We start from the raw sequence: 19,560 nt of genomic DNA on the forward strand, positions 1-19,560 counted from the left end.
CTCCCCTCCCCTCTCCTCCTCTCCCCTCCCCTCCCCTCCCTCAGATAACGGGTGTATAAATGATTAAGGAAATGATCAAACTAAAAACAATTTAGAGGAGTAATATGAAGTCTAAGGAACTGTACTACTGGATGTCACCAAATATTAATTGTATGAAATGGTTACCAAATAATTTGTTAACTTGTGAATTATTTGAAACCAAACTTGAGAATTGTATTGTCATTTAACATGGCCTCTCTAGTTTTTTAACCCTTTGCTATGAAGTTTAAAGTTAATCAGTTGAGACCAAAGAACAATTTGTCTGTAGGGAATTATTTTGTGAAAAGAAGGAACACAAAAAAAGGATAAACTAAATTTGTTAAAATTTGAAATCAAATTCTGAATTTTTATTTTGGACTTGAGAAGTCACAGACATTGCTGTGTAAAAGTAGGTCTTTGGTTATTGGAACTTTCATTTATTGTATTTGAAAGTCTTTGATAATGTAAATAAAAAGTTAATGTATGCTGGGAATGTTGGGAAGGTCATTCTGTGGTAGAGTGCTTACCTGGAATGCCCAAAGCCCTGAGTTTGGTCCCAGCATGACTTAAAAAAAAGATTATATGGAAGAAATTGATATGATACCCTTACAGAGTATGATGAATTTACTTGATTATAATGTTACCTTTGAATTACTACGTTAATTCTAAATGTTAGGTATAATTCAAAGTCTATAATTATATGCATAACTAAAAATTAAAATTTATAAAAAATAAGCTGGGAGTAAATATTGAATATCCTTAAAAGAGAAAATTGGCAGACAGTGCATTTGAGCAAAAATGTTCATTGTTGAAAGGCCCTCTGTAAAACCCTTTTTCAAAGCCTCTTTGTCTTACTGGGAGGGAGAGAGAGAGGGGAAAAATTTTTTTAACCATGATATGGATCTTGAATTTAATTTGATGCTTATATTGGAAAAATAAAATTTTATTTACTGATTTCACATTTAGAAAACTTCAGATTAACATCCTTGAACTTGATGCTAATTAAGCTTCCAGGAGACTCTGCTTTACCATTCTTAATCATAAACATTAGAAACTTTTGTCAGCTTTTCCTTGGAGTCTCTGCCTTTAACTTGAAATGGCTTAAAGTACAAATTTTGTTAGCTTTTTGTATGTTTGGATCAGATTGTATGTGTTCTATAACTTTTAGCTCGAGTTTTAAGATCATCCATCGGTCAAAGGCTTCTCTTTCCCATCAGCGGCTCTGCTCTCACTTGCAGGAGTTGAAGGGTCAGCTCTCCCTCATGCTACAAAACAAAACAAAACCCAAACTATTTAAACACAGTATGTTAGGAATTTGAGCTTCTCTTGTCCTCACATACCTACAGTTTTGAAATAAACAAATTAGATATTATAAAAAACAACAACAACAATCCAGGAAATGTTTTCCCACTGGTTGCCCTCCTCTCGTTCATCCCCCATCCCCCTTCTTCCACTGGCTGCCTGCCTCTTCATAACCCCTCTCCCCCAAAGTAAATTATTAGCTCATCTGCCAGCTTTTAGAATGCGCTTAAAAGGCTATTTATAGTTTTACATAATTTAAAATACATCCATTTATTCACAGTATTTCTTAGATGTTTTCTTGCACACCTTTTTCCTCCAACCTTCACTTATAGAAGATGTGCCCCATCTCTCAGTATTCTGTACTTTTAGGAGGCACTCTAATATCAGCTGCCACTTTCATCCTTCAGAGGGCACTTATTTGTGGGATATGTCTCACTGCTGTTTTTGTCCTTGCCAAATAAAAGTTACTTTTGTTTATAAGTTTCACTGAATAATTGAAAATGAACCACTTAGGAAGGATGCCTGTTACAGGATTGCCTGCACACAACTCTTCTTTATAGCCCAGATTTAGAGTGACATGGTCAAACCTTCTCATGATTCCAGATAAGTTCACTGAATTTAGTCTTCAGAGTTTTACTGATTCTATAATGGTTATTGAAAATATAAAACTTGGCTTAGTTTTTAAGAGAATGCCTCAGTGTTGGAACATACCCTCTTTCTCTACAGTGTGAAAATTCCCTTGATGGGCTTTCTGACCAGAGGTGAGACATCTTATTAGGTAAGATAAACTCAGAGTAGACCAATATTAGCACTAGTTCATTTCTGACTTTGGTTGTTTCATCCTGCCTTGGCTGTGTTGGCTTGGTCTCCTGGTGGACAGTTTTGTGGATATTACTTTCCTGCACCCATACAGCTGGCTATTTAATATATGCATAACTGAAAGAGTTTTGTGACGGCCCCCCTCCTGTTTCTTCCCACATGAAATATCATACATTCTGTTAGAAAGAAAAACATTTTGGAAATTGGCTGTTTCATAAATTGTCTGGTGACACAAAGGGGTTGGGTACTGTATTCTTGTCTCATTTATTTTGAAAACTTTGCTACCAAACTCACCTTAATCAATGAGCTCAGTGTTGTCTCCAATAAGTTATATGTTGGATATATTGATTGGGAGGGATTTTAGAAAACCCATCTGGGGTTTATAATGTCAGCAGTGTTTTGATTATGAAAAGAGTTGGAACCTAGGGACATGGAACCAGGTGGCAAATGTCCTAAAGCCACTGGTGACATGGTGGACTGGTTCCCTCCTGGGATCTAGTTCATGCCCTGCACTTTAACTATGGTGACTGGCTACTATAGATTCACTTTTTTTCCTTTCCATTTTTTCTCATTAAAATGCTAAAAAATCAAACTGTACATAAAAAGATTTGTGAAAATATAAACTTGGGAATTGATCTGGAAAACTGGAACACAGTCCTCCCCACCCCCACCTTTGCAATGAGGTCTTTTACATTTCATCAGCTGCCCTGCATTTCTGAGATCCCCTTTATGCTACAGGAGTGCAGGCTGAGCTGAAGCTGGCTGGCTGAAAGAGCTTGGGTGGGGGAAAGAACAGTGAAACTGACATCTATAAACCAAGTTCCCTAGCCAGACATAGTTCTCAAGAGAAAACCCCTTGGTCAATGATTGGTTCCCCTGTAAAATTAGTGTTGAAAGATTCTGGGATACTCTGCAATAACTAGAAGGCTCAAAAAATATTCAAATCAGGGTTTTACTCCCCTTCCCTTAGAGAGTGATCTTTCCATATTTGAATAATTGTGTTTTTCTTTGGACAAAGAGGATAAGGAAACTGAATATTTATATATGATGAAAACATCAGTATGCAGAAAATTGGTTTATTTTGGCAATTTTTATTTACAAAGAACATTGCTTGTTTCTTCTCTTGTCCCCCATCCGCAAACTCACAAGTAGGTATTTTAGTTCTGACTGAGATCATGTGATTATGCCTGTTTACCAGATAGATGCTCATTTTCCCCCTCTGACAGCACACCATCATCTTGTTTGATTTAAATTGAAATATCAAACTCTTGTGGCATCACAAACATGAAGAAACATACGGTAATATGCAAACACATGCCTGCATCCCCTATTTCTACATCCCCCTATTCCCTCATCTCCCCTACCCTACCACTTTGTTGGATAGAAAGGAAAGTTTGGGGAGGGTGAGTTATACTCAGCCTATATTGGTTATTTTCATATTCTAATGTTATTTGACTGACAAGTCCATGGTTGGTCATTACTCTTGACATTAGAAAGTGGTAAGTAGTTTCTATATCATAGTGAGTAATAAGTTCGGCACATTTGATTCCTTTGACTCTGCTTTAGAGCACAATGCTTTTTCATAGCTATGGGGGGTCCTTTCTTTCAAAAAATCTTTTGAGCTCTTTTGCCAGCACAACTCCAGCATAGATAGAGAAGTGCTTTCTGTACCTGAAACTTCTGAAAAGGACAAGATAACTGTCTTTGTAGCTGCTGATGTTGCCAATGAGTGAGCACATGATACTGACTTTTTAAAAATGTATAATAAGTTGAGAGATGTTTTTGGTGTTGTCATGGTGTCATGGAGTTTTGTATGTGAATATATATTTTACAGTTACATTTAAATGAGTGTTTTATACAGTCTCTTTGTACTCAGAAACTGATCCTTATATGATACTTTATTTTAGTTACATACTACTGGTTTAAAACCACAGTAGGTAGACTTACTGATGCCACATAGAATGTCCAACTGATAGGTAAATACCTCTCAAAACATGCTGATATTCTTACCTACTTTTTTAGTCCATACTGTTTTATGGCATGCCTTAACAGTGCTGTGCTACATATACCCAATCCAAAATGATATTAAAACTAGGATATGCTCAATTGAATTGTGTTGGCAGAACACACTCTGGCAGAGCAAGTCAATGTGCTTTCTGCTTCACTGAATGGATTATTAGATTGATGTGGTTTATTTCTTGAATGATAGAACTGGTTTTAAAAATAAATGAAGCGAGAAGCATCAATTCAGTTAGCATTGATAATTCATTATTATTGGTTAAAAAAGTGCTACATTTGTAAACTGATCTTTAATTTATCACTTGGATTGGTATTTGCAACAGGCAGGTTTGTTTTAATTCGAACCAGTTTCCCAGTGAACAAAAACAAAAAATGTGTTCTTCATTTTGTCTTGAGGTTGGGATTTTAAATAGTTAAAAAGAAAATCAAATTCATGAAAGGAATACTTTTTAAAATTTATAACACTGGTCAGTGACCTTACAATAAGCACCAACTGTGGGCCGTCCAAGCCTGTGGTAAAATTAAGTCAAGCTATAGTAAATTCTATGAAGGAAGTAGTAGTTAATTATGATTAGCTGTGTGCATTTATGTGCATATGTATATGTAAAATGTGTCTATTAGGAAAAGTTTCCCCCCCATGTTGTGTTGCATGTTCCAATGCTCTTGTCTTACTATAAGAACACTGTCTTTTATAAGTAAACTTTTGAGATGTTGCTACTTTCTGTACCTTTCTCCTAACAAAACTGCATGCTTTGATGTACCTCAGGATTTGTAAAAACATTTATTCATACTGATAGTTTGCTTTGGATTTTCATAAGTTTCAAGCAGGTAAGTATGTCTAATTATGGTAATGATGTTTAACTAAAAACAGTGGTCATAGTTTTCCAAAATTACTGTATGCCAAAAATGGCAACCTCTTGATAAAACAGCTAAATAAAGTTTTAAACTCTAAAAATGTTCAGGAACAGTTATCTTCAAGTTGGCTTTTTATTCTGCTGTAATTTGGCCTATTGATGGTGGGAAGCGTTGTCTAATCCTGGCCCCCTCTGTTCCTAGGTAACAAGCAAAAACAGTGCCAGCAACAGCGGCCCTGCCAGGCCAAACCCATGTGGCTCAGTGTTATTCACTCTGATCCATATGGTCAGGCTGGAGATGGTCCCTGGAGGGGTGTTAACACTCAGCAACCCAAGCACCTCCCTCCCTTCGGAGCTTCCCTGCGTGGCTCCTGCTGCTTGCCCATGTGTGGTTCTTGATTAATTTTTCATTTTTAATGAAGTTTGATCACATTTATTATTTCTCATGATTGACTGCCTCGTACTTCTCCTGTGTAATTGATAAAGCACATATTTCTTCATCTGTCTCTTCCTTCTTTAGGGTAAAGTTGCTAGATGGTGTTCTGTGATTAATGTTAGATTTATTGGTCCCATTAGATGTATAAATTATCTCTCTTTTTCTCCACAGGAAGTTCTACAGACTTTGACCAAGTTTTGTTTTCCCTTCTATGTGGACAGGTAGTGTCAGATTTTCAAACTTTATTAGTAAAAAAAAAAAAAAAAGAGTAGCAATAAACCTGCTATAGAAAATAAAAGCCATGCCATTCTTAACATTCTGTCTGTTTAACCATGATTTAAAGCACCTCTGCTCCAAGGAGAGTTGCAGTATTCTCCTTTTTTTGGGAATTTTATTGACACTATCAAAAAGTTTAAAGCTTAGAGCTGTGTGTTCCATAGTTTGTGAGATGTATTTTTGTGTGGCATTAACTTTTTGATTTTGGTTACCAGACTTAAACCATGATTAAGAATGGTTGGTATTTAATTAAATACTGTTGAATTTGTATTTAAGTATTATTATATTTGGCTTAAACTAATGCTATACAACCACCTGGCCTTATGGTTTGTTTTTCCTTGGTTTCAACTCAAAATTTAAATAGATAAGGAGCTGTCTTGTTTAGAAGCACTTTACTGCTTAGAAGATAAGTTGCTAGATGGTGTTTTACATTGGGGTTAAGAGACTGAAGGTACTGTCTCTGGGGAATCAGCATTTTCTATAGGCGTGACTACTAAAGCATACACAAGCTTCTAAACAGTCTTTAGTATTCATATCACGAGAAGTGATTCAAGGGAAAGGTAAAACTATAAGAACTCTAGGATAACTGAAATGCTATGAGGCCCATTTTGTTTTGTTTGTTAACTAATCCCCTGCACTATGACAGCAATTTTTCAAAAACTTCATTTAACTTTCTTTAATTGTAATTTATTACTGTTAGTCAAATGATGAGGTGCTGATCTTTATTTTCATGAATTGTTTGTGTGGTCTTCGTGCTAGTGAAGTGTTATTTTTGTGATTATTCATTTGTCTACTTCCTTGTCTCTTTTTGGTTTTCTTGGGAAATGGAACTGAGACTCTATGTGCATTCTGTTTTTTGTTTGTTTGTTTGTTTGTTTTGTTTTTCAAATTCCACTTTTAGTGTTAGAGAGTTTGTAGAAAATAAGCAAATTATGATTAATGAATTTTATAACATATTCCAAGAAAGCTGGGTAAAGTATAAACCTTCTTCAGGAGATTCTATCATGTATTTTTAGCATCCACAAATAAGGCATGATCTAAAGGATATAGGTGGTTTAGCGTGTATGTGGATAGTGTGCTACTGATTCTTTTCTATATATTGTAATAGCAGTATCCTGGTTCATTTGACATAAGCCTAAGAGTGGTGTCCGATGAGACTTGGTAGCCAAAGGAGTTTCCGTACTAAACGCCGCTCTGGAATGCTGCCAGCCGCTTAGCATCAGTGCTCTCCCTGTTCTCACGCTTTGTGCTTAAGCCAGTCCGCCATTGTAGTGCTTTCAGATTCAGAGATCCTAAAACCTGGTACCAGGATATCTCAATAGTAGGTCAGTGCTCAAAACAGAATAGCCTTAATTTTAAGAGGGCCTGTGTGTATAATGAGTGTCTCTTCTCTCCTCCCTATCTTATTGCTTCTAAAAAATAGCAAGAAGTATAGGGTATTGTTGATAGATGTTTAATAAAAATTTTATATTTATATGTATGAATCAGCAGTGTATAAAATCTCTAGTCACCTAAGGAACTGAAAAGACACAGTTATACAAATTAATAAAGCTAAATGTAGCTAGATGTTTAGCAAAATTTGTAAGACATTTTGATAAGACTACTTGCTAGAATGGTGATCTGTTTCAAATAAGTGTTATTTAATTGACTTTGTAAACTAATATTAGAAAACATGCTTCACCGTATGTAGTATGCACTCACATGTGTACACACAAACACATACCTCTCATTTACTCTGCACACACCACCTTGCTTGCCTGCCCATCTGCATAATTCTGTCCTAAAAGTAAAGTAGAACTCCTTCAGGGATAATTCTGAAACACACACACACACACACACACACACACACACACACACACACACACACTCTTTCTCTCTCTCTCTCTTCCTATTTTGTCACATGTAACATTGGATACATCTTTATTGTTACTGGAAAAATATTTTCTTGTAAAAACACATTTGTGCAAATCACTCATACCACTGGTGTTTTTATTTTTTATTCTGCAACATTATTAGGCATATATTTTGATATTCAGTGTGTAATAGTTCATCTTCACATAATATTATATTCCTTAAGGTAACTTCTACTGGAGCCCCCAAAAAGCAAAACAAAGAAGATCCCACTTTATTTGGGAGACCATAGTTTTCCTTTTTTTGTACCTCTTAGGTAGACATAATTCAGTATAGAAGAGATTATCATAACTAGTCATTTGTGAGAAATATAGAGATCTTAATGTCAGAATTCTTTTTTAAATTAGTTGTTAACACTGTCAAATAGATAAATCCAGATTTTGAGGTCCGCAAGTTTACCCAGGTCTTTGGAACTATTTGACTTAGCAAGTAGACCAGACTGGGAGATGAGATGAGCAGTTTCCTAGGTGAAAGTGTTTTCTGATTTCAGGTTCTATGGTTTTCTTCCTTATGGAATAGTCATGCAACTTTCTGACATTCTAGTCTGTATCAAGAGTGGGACCTTCACAGTGGTCATCAAGTCACCCATCAGCACTGACGTTTTGCCATCTCTTGTGCTGTTTTAAGGTTGTTCTTTCTGAAACTAGGACTTATCAAAAATAATAATGCTAGTAGCTCTGCGAAGAGAGTCTTTCTCATGTATTATCTCATTTTATCATCCAGCTGCAAGAGAAAAGAGCAAGTAAGTGTCCTTTATTTGAAACTGTCTTGACTGTGGAGGAATTACGAGCTGCTAGGCTTATAGCCTGTCCTAGGTTTCATCTCCCACTAGATCACCTTTTGAGAAAGACTAGTTATCAAAGTAGAGAAACCGAGGGAGGGGGGAAAGGAAGGAAAATTAATTTTGAGTGCCTAGTTAATTTTAGTCAAAGTGCTACCATGACTGGTTACTTCCTCCCTTACTCTTTCAGCAGTGGTGTGAAAGTAGGAGCTTATTTAGAATAGGTCCCATTATGTTGAGGTATATGCAGAATATAGAAATGGTCTCAGATATGAAGCTCTGTCCTCTGTGTGTTTCCCAGTGTAGTTCAAGATGTTCTGTAAAGACATTTTAAACACTGTTTGAAAGAATGGCTAGGTAACAGAAGACTAACATGTTCAGAGAGAACTTGTTATGGTGGGTGAGACTTGTGTTGAGTCTGCCAGACCAGCAAGAAGTAGGTAAGTAGAAGAGTGAGCCTAACACTCCATATGCACCACAGAGCAAAGCAGAGGGGAAACCCTGAGTGAGCCTGGAGATGTTCAGCCAGAGCAGATGGAGCCTGCTGGGGAGGGAGGCTGCCGTGTACTGTGAGAGATTGGGCTCTGGCCACAGAAGGCTCTGAAAATGTGCCTACAGGGTCTGAGAGTGCAGCATCTGCTGCAGACATTCCATTTTACAGAAGTCAAGATCCACAGAAGAGAAAGGTCTTATCTATCATCATAACCACAGTCACAATGCTGGGGAAGGAACTCATTCCCTTCCAGAGTTCTTTCTACCCACTACTGTCTTGAAGCCCTTGGTGGCAGGAGTAAAGTAAGCACTGAGTTTCTGCATTGTCTCAAGAAGGGTTCATTGTTAGTGATAAAAGCACTTTCTCAGAGTAAATGGGAGACATGCCCCATTCTAGACTCACCAGGTATACAAAACGAAGTGACACGGTTTCATGGTTTTAGATGCAGCCACAAGAGGGGCTCAGATGCTATTTGGTATGTTAGCTTGTATCTGGTATCTGGTGAGCACTGTACAGTGTTTTTTTCTTATGCTGACACACAAGCTATTTGCAGTATTATTACAGTTGGTATTCTGCATATGGGCAGCAAAGGCCCAGGTAGGTTCAGTAATGTGCTCAAGGTGTGGAATAAGGTATTTACTTAGTGTGTGGAGGGAACTGTTTTACAAAGCCTTCATTTTGCTGCAACCTCTAGTTCTACTTTTTTTTTTTTTTTGCTTTACCATACTTTGTCATTAGCTAACACAGCATAAAGTAATTTCTTTTGAAATAATGTATAGTTACTGTAGAAAAGTACAAAATTTAGATAACTGAAGAAAATGACTTCTACACAGATACAGAGTTGTCTCTTGGTTAGTGCATCAGTATAGACCTTCCCATACTTCTGTTTCTGCTCCATATATTTGTTCTGCTAGACTTTAGCCCTTTAGCTTAGTGTAAATGATTGGTTCTGCTGTGTCTCATAGTCATTTCTACAGCATTAGTGAGTAGCATGGTAATTGGCCTGAGTGACAGGGTGTGGGGTGGCCTGTAGAGAGATGTAGGTACCCTTTGGGTACTCTCCTTGACTTGCTGTGTCTGAGAGGGAGGTGTATGACTTCTCTCCTGGGAACTGGGAAGTTCTCTCCTCTAGTTTTAATATATTTAAATTCTGTGGTTATTGACAGTTTATTTTGTCAGGCTTATATAGACAAGATCAGGGCAGATCTTTGTTTTTTTTTCTTTGTTTTTTTTTTTTTTTTCCCTTAGAAATGTCTGGTGGTTTTCTTGAGCAGAAGGGCTACACTCTTTTTTTTTTTTTTAAACAGTCAGCAACAGATTGTTCCTGCCCAGAACTCTTGGAAGACTGTCATTCTCCATACTTGGTTCTCTATGCAGGGATGATAAGCTTGAGGCTCAGGCAAATGCCAAGGTGTACATACATATGTAGGAAAGCTTTGCAGTTCACAGAAAGTCAGGATGGGAGGTAGAATTTGATAAAGCTTGTCTCCTGCCTAGCAGTTAATGAACTCTCAAGGACAGGGTAAGTTGTCAGTAGACAGTTCTTCAGGTGATTATTAGTAAGCTACAGTAAGCAGAGGTGACAGTGTTTTAGTTTGGACCATGAATTTTGTATACAACATACGTACATGTTTTATATATAACAATCATGGTCATTTTTGTTGTGTGCCTACTATGTACTAGTTACTTTATATTCTTGATTTATAATCTTTAAAACCACTTTGCAGTATGATGATTGATTTTACAGAAGAGATCAGAGAGGTACAGTAATTTATTTGTTTTTATACAAAGTACAGCTCTCACTATTTTGTCTTTTCTCTCCTATGTCATTCTCAGTGGCTTAGAAACAACTTCTGTTATTTCTCCATTCCCAAACTCTCCCCACCCAGTTACTGTCTGGTTCTTTATTGCTTGAAAGAATTATCTATAACTGTCAACTCATTCCTCAGTATTCTTCAGCCTCTCTTGCTTTTGTGTTTCAGCTACAACTGTTCTAACCAAGGCTACCTAAGGCCTCCTATCATTCACAGTGATTGTTATTTTTCCTTCTCATCTTGACGTATCAGGGCAGGTGACCTTCCCTCCTGTTTGTTCTGCCTGGTGGTTGTCTCTTTTTTTTTTTTTTCTTTGGTGGTCCTTTTTCTATCTATTGTCTCAATTGGTGTTTCTGTGAATGAGTCCTAGACACTCTTCTGCCTCTCTGAGTTCTTTTCCTAAGGTGACCTCACCATTTCTGTAGTGTTCAGTACCACCTTTGTTCAGATAACTTCTGAATGTATGCCTCCAACTCAAACATTTCCATGGCTTTCTTAACTAGTGTGTTCAACTCTGTATTTGAATTTCCTTTAGATGTTTTGAGATGAATGCTTTCCTTTTGAGTAGAACTGTTCAGGGGCTTTTCATTACTCCAAACATCTCCCCCATCCCACACCCACCCAAAAGAGCTAATATCTTAACATGACTTGTTCATTGAGGCATTCTCATGACCTGGTGCTCACTTTTTATAGCAACTCAATGTGATGCTGCTGTGCATTTAGGTAGTCAGCCATGTGAAGTACAAGGTCTCTGTGTTGTTCTGCTTGTGCTTTCAGCACATATTATATCACCCTGTGTAGTTTGCACCTAGTCCAGTGTGCAAAATGGGTAAGTTCAAAGTGAGTCTGACATGTAAAGTCTCATTTCTTACTGAAAGACCAGACTCAAACTTTGTATCCACATACTCTGTGTTATTCATGCACTGAATCTATAAGTGACTTCAAACAAAATATTAAACACCCTATTAAACAAATTAGCGGAGAAGAACAGCTGATTAGCATTTAGAGGGTAGCATTCAGGTTACAATCTAAGCTTAGTTCTTGGTATGTTCCCTTGTTTTGTACATTCATCTAAGTGTGGGAAGAGTATCTAAGGGTGTTCCTGGGCCTGGCCAGCTGGGCTTATTTCTGAAGGTGCCCAAATGTGCTTTCTGGAGCTTAATGAGAAGCACAATCCATTTGCCAAGACAACTCTGCATTCTTGTCATAATTTAGTTCCTTAACCTGAGGTGAGACTTCTAGGGGAGGGCTGGCCTTGTGTTTAGAGTAGCATGGCAGGATGGAAAAGGACATTGAACCACAACTTGGCTTGGATTTTTGCCCTAGTCCTAATTACTTTGAAAACCAAAACAAAACCCTAAGCCTCAGTTTTCCCACCCATAAAACAAGAAAATTGGATCACATGGTTCCTATGGTTCCTTTTGCTTTAATCATTGTGAAATTGCTGATTCTTGTAGAAATTACAGATGCTGATATTAAAAGGAAACGAACTGCAGCTTTTGAGAAAGCAGACCCCCCTAGTCCTTTTTTTTTTTTCTTTTTATGAAAAATAGTGAATACATTTTTTTGGAAATTTAGAACCTTCAAGTTAACCTCTGTTTGACTGCCCCTGGCAGATAGTTCGTTGGATGTTGTCCAAGGGGAGGAAAAAAAATGAGTCGACTATGTTTGTGATTTTGATGACCTGTACTTCATCCCTTCTAGGAATTAAAAAGGTGACTCAATTGAGAATAATAAATGTCTCCTTCTAAATTGCAACATCCCCAAAAGAATCATTCACTTTAATGCAAACTTGAATCACTTGGTTCACCAAATGACAGCTCAGGTGTTAGAAAGCTGAATTGGTCAGGGAGACTCTGTAAATCATCACCTTCCTGTGAATTTTATCTTCAATCAATCAGTAGCAGTACCTTTTATTAATTATTCCTACTCAGGACTGGCCTTTAAAATATATATTTATCCCCCTGATTTCCAAAGCATACTTGGGGCTGAGTTGTAGCTTCTCATAATTATTCCATGGAAAGAACTTGAGGTGCTAAAAGCTGGTTTTAAGAAACTTGCCAAGTTAAGGCCCAGGTAGTGATGACTGAGCTGGGCTTTGCACCGAGCCAATCAACAATGAGGCTTTCTTTGAGCTTATAGTCAGTTATGCATACTTTGTTCTTTAATTGCTTTTTGTGGTTTGTTTTTTGTTTTGTTTTAGTTTCTTGTTTTCTTTTTGCTTATTTTCAAGACAGAGTTTCTCTGTCGTAGCCTTGGCTGTCATGGACTCACTTTGTAGACCAGGCTGGCCTGGAACTCACAGAGATCTGCCTGCCTTTGCCTTCCTGAGTGCTGGGATTAAAGGCGTGCACAACCACAGCCAGCTTTTAAATAATTTTTAATGGCAATGTAAAGAGTAGGAAATTAATGGCAGCCAAGTTGCAGGTCAAGTCATTTTCATACTGGGTCTTTTTCCTAGAGACCTGTTTTGTTTTGTTTTTCACATAGTCCTATCAATAGCCTTCTTTTCTAGGAGTTTTCATTTTGCATATTCTAGGAATAAAATCAAACTCCAAAATAATGAATCACATTTGGTAGGATCACACAGTAACATTTCCCAAAAATGTGACCTTATTTGTATCTTGGACTTATCTAAACCTGTTGCGTTAGGTATTTTAATAAAAACAGGCTTCCCCTCCCCCACTGAGGCCCACTTTCTTCCCAGATCACTTTAATTATGTGAGCTAGAATCCTGTTTCTCACACATCTTCACTTTTCAACCTTGTTAAAATTAATCATATAATCCTCCTTTAAAACATAGTATTAAATCACCATAGTAACACTGTATCCAAGCTTTATAGATAAAACATAACAGCCATAAGAAGGCAGCATTTCGTGTCCCCTTGACAGCTCTATAACTTTTATGGAAATGTGTTCCTTCCCCTAGCTGTAAGGTGGGGGATAGCATTACTTACACCTGTTTTATTACCACATGGCTTTGAAATTGCCACCTTGTTTTTGTTCACCTCCCTAGTTAAGTAAAGAGAGTGGAACATTTTCTTGTCTTTCAGAGCCATTTTCCTCTACTTGAAGCACTCTCCGAGGGATAGAATTGTTGCCTTAAATATAACTAGGCAAGGCCCTTGACCTTTGTGCTGGGATACCTCAATTTTACTTTTCTTTTGTGACTTGTATAGGGGACCTTAAGAAAGTCTATTCTATATTTGAAATTTTAGTTTGTTGCCTACCCAAAGACAATATAGTTCTGCCTTTGGTAAAGGCCTGTTAAGAAATGGTTTTTCATTTCTACTGGCAATTTGAATATTTTAACACAGTCAGAGTCTTATCAGTTTGAGTACTTTGTGAAATATAGATATGTACAAGCTGCTGAATTTCTTGGTTTAATTCACTGTCAAATTCTAAAATATTGTATCAGTGTAAACTTATGTATTAGAATTTGGAACGAATGTTTACTTTTTTTTTTTTAAAAGAGTGAGATATAGGATAACTGGTAAACTGATTAAAAATTGTGCATTTTGAAGCATTTTGTAACTTAAAAGAGTTTTAGATTATTCTGGTTTTAATACTCTTTTAAATTATTTATTAGATATTTTCTGCTCTATATTGCTTTCATGTGTAGTTGGCTTATTTTGTACTGATAAAAGAATTTTTGGCTTCTGAATGGCTTGAAACATTAATTTTTTAGCCCCTTGAGCAAACTTAACATTTTGGAATTCCTGTGCTCTAAGATAATAAATATGTTCCTCAAAGTTCAGAAAGTATCAACAATTCAGGAATCCAGGAGAAAAAGGCATAACCCTGCCCCCTTTCCTTCTGGTGTTTATGATGGCTCTTCCTAGTACTCACTGAACCTGAGTCAGTTCCCTAACTAGTCTTGAGGGTCCTTTTCTGTAAAATGAGACCATGATGAAATTTCAAGATAATCATGAGAATAAATGAAATATTACATTAGATATTTAACCATAGCTGGTGCATAGTAGACAGTTTAATGCCTCTGGGTGGCAGTGAGCTGGTGCTGTGGCCATTGGAGTCACAGCAACGCTTAAAAAACAGCTGTTGGCCACTCAGCTGCTGTACCTTTGGCAGTGCTTGAGCCAGCTTTCTTCCTCTTTGAGGTGGTTAGAGTGCTTCTTTCAGCATTGATGGCTGATTGACCTAGCTAACTGGGGCCTGAATTCAGTCAGTCAGGGACACTGGAGAGTGTTGATGATTTTTTACTTCTGATGATCGTTAAAACAGGCTCCTTTCCTTATTTTCTTCTCCCTCCTTCTGTCTTCCCTCTCTTTTTCTTCACCCCCTTCTGTTCTTGCTTCTTCCCTCCTCCTCTCCCTTCATTTCCCTCCACTTTCTTGTCTGTTCCCTTGAAGTGTGTAACTTTTTAGCTCATTTATAAAGTTCCACAAAGGAAATGTAACAAGTTCAATGACTTGTGGTGATTAGATACTTTATCTGGAAACGTAGCACACATTCATTTCTCCCTTTGTTCTGTTTTGTCTGCAGTCTCACAGTTAGCCAAGTTGGCCAGAACTTCACATTTGTGCTCACTGACATTGACAGCAAACAGAGATTCGGGTTCTGCCGCTTATCTTCAGGAGCCAAGAGCTGCTTCTGTATCTTAAGGTAAGGGAGAAGGGCTTCAGTCATTGGCTGGTTCTTTGAAACAGTTGTCAGCTTTGTATAGTCCTTCTGTAATTAAGTTTTCCAGCTGTTGTTTTGGTGTGCTATCTGTTCCCCACAAGTCACTGTACTTGGGGAGAAGGACTTTGTGGTGTTGCTCTTGCACTTGAAGGTCCTGCAGATAATTGTATTTATTTATTTCCATCACATTTCTTGGGTGGGAAGGGCCCATTGCTCCTGAGTGGTATGAGGAAACTGGAGAGTGAACAGGGCTTTAGTCCCTTCTGTTATCTGGAGCTGTCAAAAATTAGTCTGTTAGGCTTCCCTGTGGACATTTTGTATATGTAAGATTATTAATAAAGTATGTGTCTAGCTCAGGACAGCCTGCAGACGCTGATTGTGTGCTCCTTGAAGTAGCATCTTTGCCTTCTTTGGATCAGTGTCTGAATAACTTCTCAACCTGGCTACCTTTGTAGAAGTTCCAGAAAAGTGCAGAAGTGTGGGAAGACATCTTCATACCTTCTGAAATCCCCTTGCACACCAGAGCCATACTTGCTTAATGTTCTGTTTCCTCCTGCCAGAGGGATAAGGCATTCTGGGGTGGGAGGATGTGTGGAAATCCGATTTTGGAGCTGCTGGCTCTGTGGGCTCCTGCTGGGCGCCTCCTGAGGGGGAGGTAAAGGCATCCCACGCACTCTCTCCTCTCCATCTGCCTCTCTTAAGTAGGTGTTGCAGGGCCTGCCTCCTGTCTGTCTCTGCTGTGGAGCAGCCAGTGTGGGCAGGAAGGAGGTGCCCATGACAAAACCCGGGCCCCCATGTTTTGGCCCAGCCAAGGGTAAAAGGCCAGGCCAACCACCTCAGAAGGGGAGGTTCTCTGCTCTAATAGTCTCTGTACTTTGTTCCTCTTCTCACTGAGTAAAGGCCCTCACAACATAACTCACTCTCCAAAGCCACATACCACAATAGGATTCAAGGGCCCAATTGATGAGGTTCCTTTTCTCCTGTCAGCCTGAACCACCGCTCTGCATTTCTCTGCACAGATCTTAGCATTTTTCTTCCTAGCTAGTGAGGGCAACTCCCCTCAGTGCCAAGCTTAGTATTTCTGGTTTGGGTACCAGAGGCTTGCTGCACAGAGTCCTCAGGAGGAGAGGGGCTGGCTGCTTTGGAGCAGGGACTATGTATATCTATCTGTTCTTGAGTAGCCAATGCTGCACACTACCTACCCAGGAGCTAGACTTGGATGGTGATGGTTATTTACTTCTGACCAGGTGCAACTCTTTTTATTTATTTATTTATTTTTATTTTATATTTTTATTTTGAGAACATTTTTTCCTACCATTTCTGGTTAGTATATTTCAGTTTTGGCCGAGATACTGCATATTTTCCTCCTGCTTTTGGAGGAATGAGAGCTTAGTCCTGGTTCTAGAGTTTGGTCGAAAGGATTATCCTGGCATGGTTATGGTAGTACATGCCTTGACCCCCACCAGAGGCAGATGGATCTATGAGTTTGAAGCCAGCTTGGTATACCTAGCACCCAGCCTAGCCAAGGTACATAGTAAGACCTTGTATCAAAACAACAACAACAAAACAAACAAAAGGGAAAGTTTATTCCTCAGATTTGGGGGAATCAGTTATTTCTTTTCAAATTGGAGTCTCTCTCTCTCTCTCTCTCTGTATGTTTGAATGGTTGCCTGAAACATTTGTTAAAAGATGGCCTACTGAAAAGGAGTTGGAGATGCCTGTTATCCCTTGACTTAGTGTTGATGAGGTATTTTAAGGCTCAGAGAAATTGCAGTGATAGAGTAGGTACACTGTATAAAACCTAATCCTCCACAATGGGAGGGACACTATTCCTTCACTAATGTTACTAGACGCAAAACGGTGAGGGGGGCACCAGCACATTGAAGAGTTTTGTCATCCTTTTCATTGTGCCACACCTGAACGTTAGAGATGCTGTTGCTCTATTGGATGAATTAAGTGCAGTGGGTTTAACTTGAGACCCAAACTATCAGGCCAGGTGGCAGCACTGAATTGCCAAAGGTGTGGTGATTATAGTTACTGCAATGGGCAGCATGGACAAAGCAATGTTCTTAATGGCCTGACCTGTAATGGTCGCATGACTTACCAATATGACTTATTGGTACTGGCTCATCAATCATGGTGTTTTCAGGCATGAAATAGATTAAGAAGCCTATTACAGTTTGTTTGATCTATATAAGTAGAAAAATTCTCATATATATGAAGGAAAGCCTCTATTGGATCATATCAAAAGGGAGTCAGCCCAGGAACCAGTTTCCAGACTTGAGCCAGTGTGCAGACCCAAAGCCCCTGAGGAATGTCCTTGGTAAAATACCTAAAAGTTTTACTGTTAGCCTTTCTACAGTCCTTACCTACATGGACTTACAGCCTTTACAAAGGTTACTGTTCACTAGGGGAAAAGAAACAAACAGACTTTCCAGGGTCTGTTGGATATTCTTCTGAATTGATGCTGATTTTGGAAAATCCCAAGAAATATTGTGGCCCTCCAGTTAAAGTATAGGCTTATGGAGGTCAGGTTCTTAATGGAGTTTGGGCGATAGTCTGATTCACAGTACGTCTAGTAGATCCCTGAACTCATCCTGTGCTTATTTCCACAGTTCCAGAATGAATAATTGGTATAGATATACTTAGAAGTTGGCAGAATTCTCATATTGGTTCCCTGACGTGTGGAATGTGGGCTATTATGGTTGGAAAGGCCAAATGGTAGCCTTTAGCATCGCTTCTGCCAAAGAAAATAGTGAATCAAAAACATTATCACATCCCTGGAGGAACTGCAGAAATTGGTGCTGCCATCAAGGACTTGAAAGATGCAGGGTGGTTCCTACCACATCTCCCTTTAACTCTCCTTTCTGGCCAGTTCAGAAGATAGATGGACCATGAGAATGACAGTTGACTATTGAAAACTCAGTCAAGTGGTGACTCTGATTATACCTACTATGCCAGACAGATGTGGTGTCCTTACTTGAGCAGATTAGCACATCTCCTGGTACATGATATGCAGCTATAGGTCTGGCAAATGCCTTTTCTCAGTACCTGTCCATTAGCACCACCGGAAGCAATTTGCTTTTAGTTGGCAAGGCCGGAGTATACCTTTACAGTTTTACCTCAAGGATATATTATCTTTCCAGCCCTGTGTCATAACTTAGTTAAAAGGGCTCTTGATCATCAGTCTTTTCCACAAAATATCACATTGGTGTACTATGTTGATGGTATTATGCTGATGGGATCAAGTGAGTAGGAGGTAGCAACCACTTTGGACTCATTGGTAACACACATGTGGATCAGAGGATGGGGAATAAGTCCAACCAAAATTCAAGAGCCTTCTACCTCTGATTTTTTTTTTTTTAGGAGTTCAGTGGTGTGGGGCATGCAGGCATCCTTCTAAAGTGAAGGATAAGTCATTGCACCTGGCCCCTCAACCAGCAAGAAAGAAGCACAACATTTAGTGAGTCTATTTGGATTCTGAAGGCAGCACATTCCTCACTTGGGTGTGCTACTCTGGCCCACATACTAAGTGACTTGGAAAACTGCTAGCTTTGTGTGGGGCCTGGAACAGGAAAAGGCTCTTCAACAGATCCAGGCTGCGGTGCATGCTGCTCTACCACTTGGACCATATGCTCTAGCAGACCTGATGGTACTTGAGATGTCATTAGCAGATAGGGCTGATGTTTGGAGCCTTTGGCAGGCCCCTATAGGTGAATTACAGAAGAGACCTTGGGATTTTGAAGCAAGGCTCTAGTATCATCTGCAGACAACTGTTCTTCTTTTGAGACATAGCTCTTGGCCTGCTGTTGGGCCTTAGTGCAAACTGAATGTTTGAAGATGGGCCACAAAGTTACCATGTGATCTAAGCTGCCTACATGGCTGGGTGTTATCTGACCTACCAAGTCATAAAGTAGTATCTGCATAGCAGCAATCCATCATCAAATGGACATGATATATATGTTATTGGGCTGGAGCAGGTTCTGAAAGCACACACAAGTTACACAGAGAAGTTGTCCAAATGTATATGGTTTCTAAAACTCTCATTACAATGGTTTCTGCGTCCAAACATGTAGCTGTAGCTTCAGTTGACTGAGGAAGAGAAGACTAGGGCCTGGTTTACTGGTGGTTATATACCTTCTGCAGGTACCACCCAGACGTGGACAGCTTCATCATTGTAATCCATTCAGGGACAA

General features: G+C 38.7%; 1 protein-coding gene across 3 annotated transcripts in view; it reads left to right on the plus strand.

Moving 5' to 3' along the window:
• Dennd1a (DENN domain containing 1A) overlaps positions 1-19,560 on the plus strand; it is a 474,895-nt gene that overhangs the window by 135,817 nt on the left and 319,518 nt on the right. For all 3 annotated transcript variants that reach the window (XM_055599849.1, XM_055599850.1, XM_055599851.1), the window contains 2 exons: positions 5,620-5,669; positions 15,227-15,346. In XM_055599849.1, the coding sequence (XP_055455824.1) occupies positions 5,620-5,669; positions 15,227-15,346 (170 nt within the window). The remainder of the gene's footprint in view (positions 1-5,619; positions 5,670-15,226; positions 15,347-19,560) is intronic.

Source organism: Psammomys obesus, unplaced genomic scaffold, assembly GCF_907164565.1.
Source record: "Psammomys obesus unplaced genomic scaffold, mPsaObe1.curated_primary_1811, whole genome shotgun sequence".
Lineage (NCBI taxonomy): Eukaryota > Metazoa > Chordata > Mammalia > Rodentia > Muridae > Psammomys > Psammomys obesus.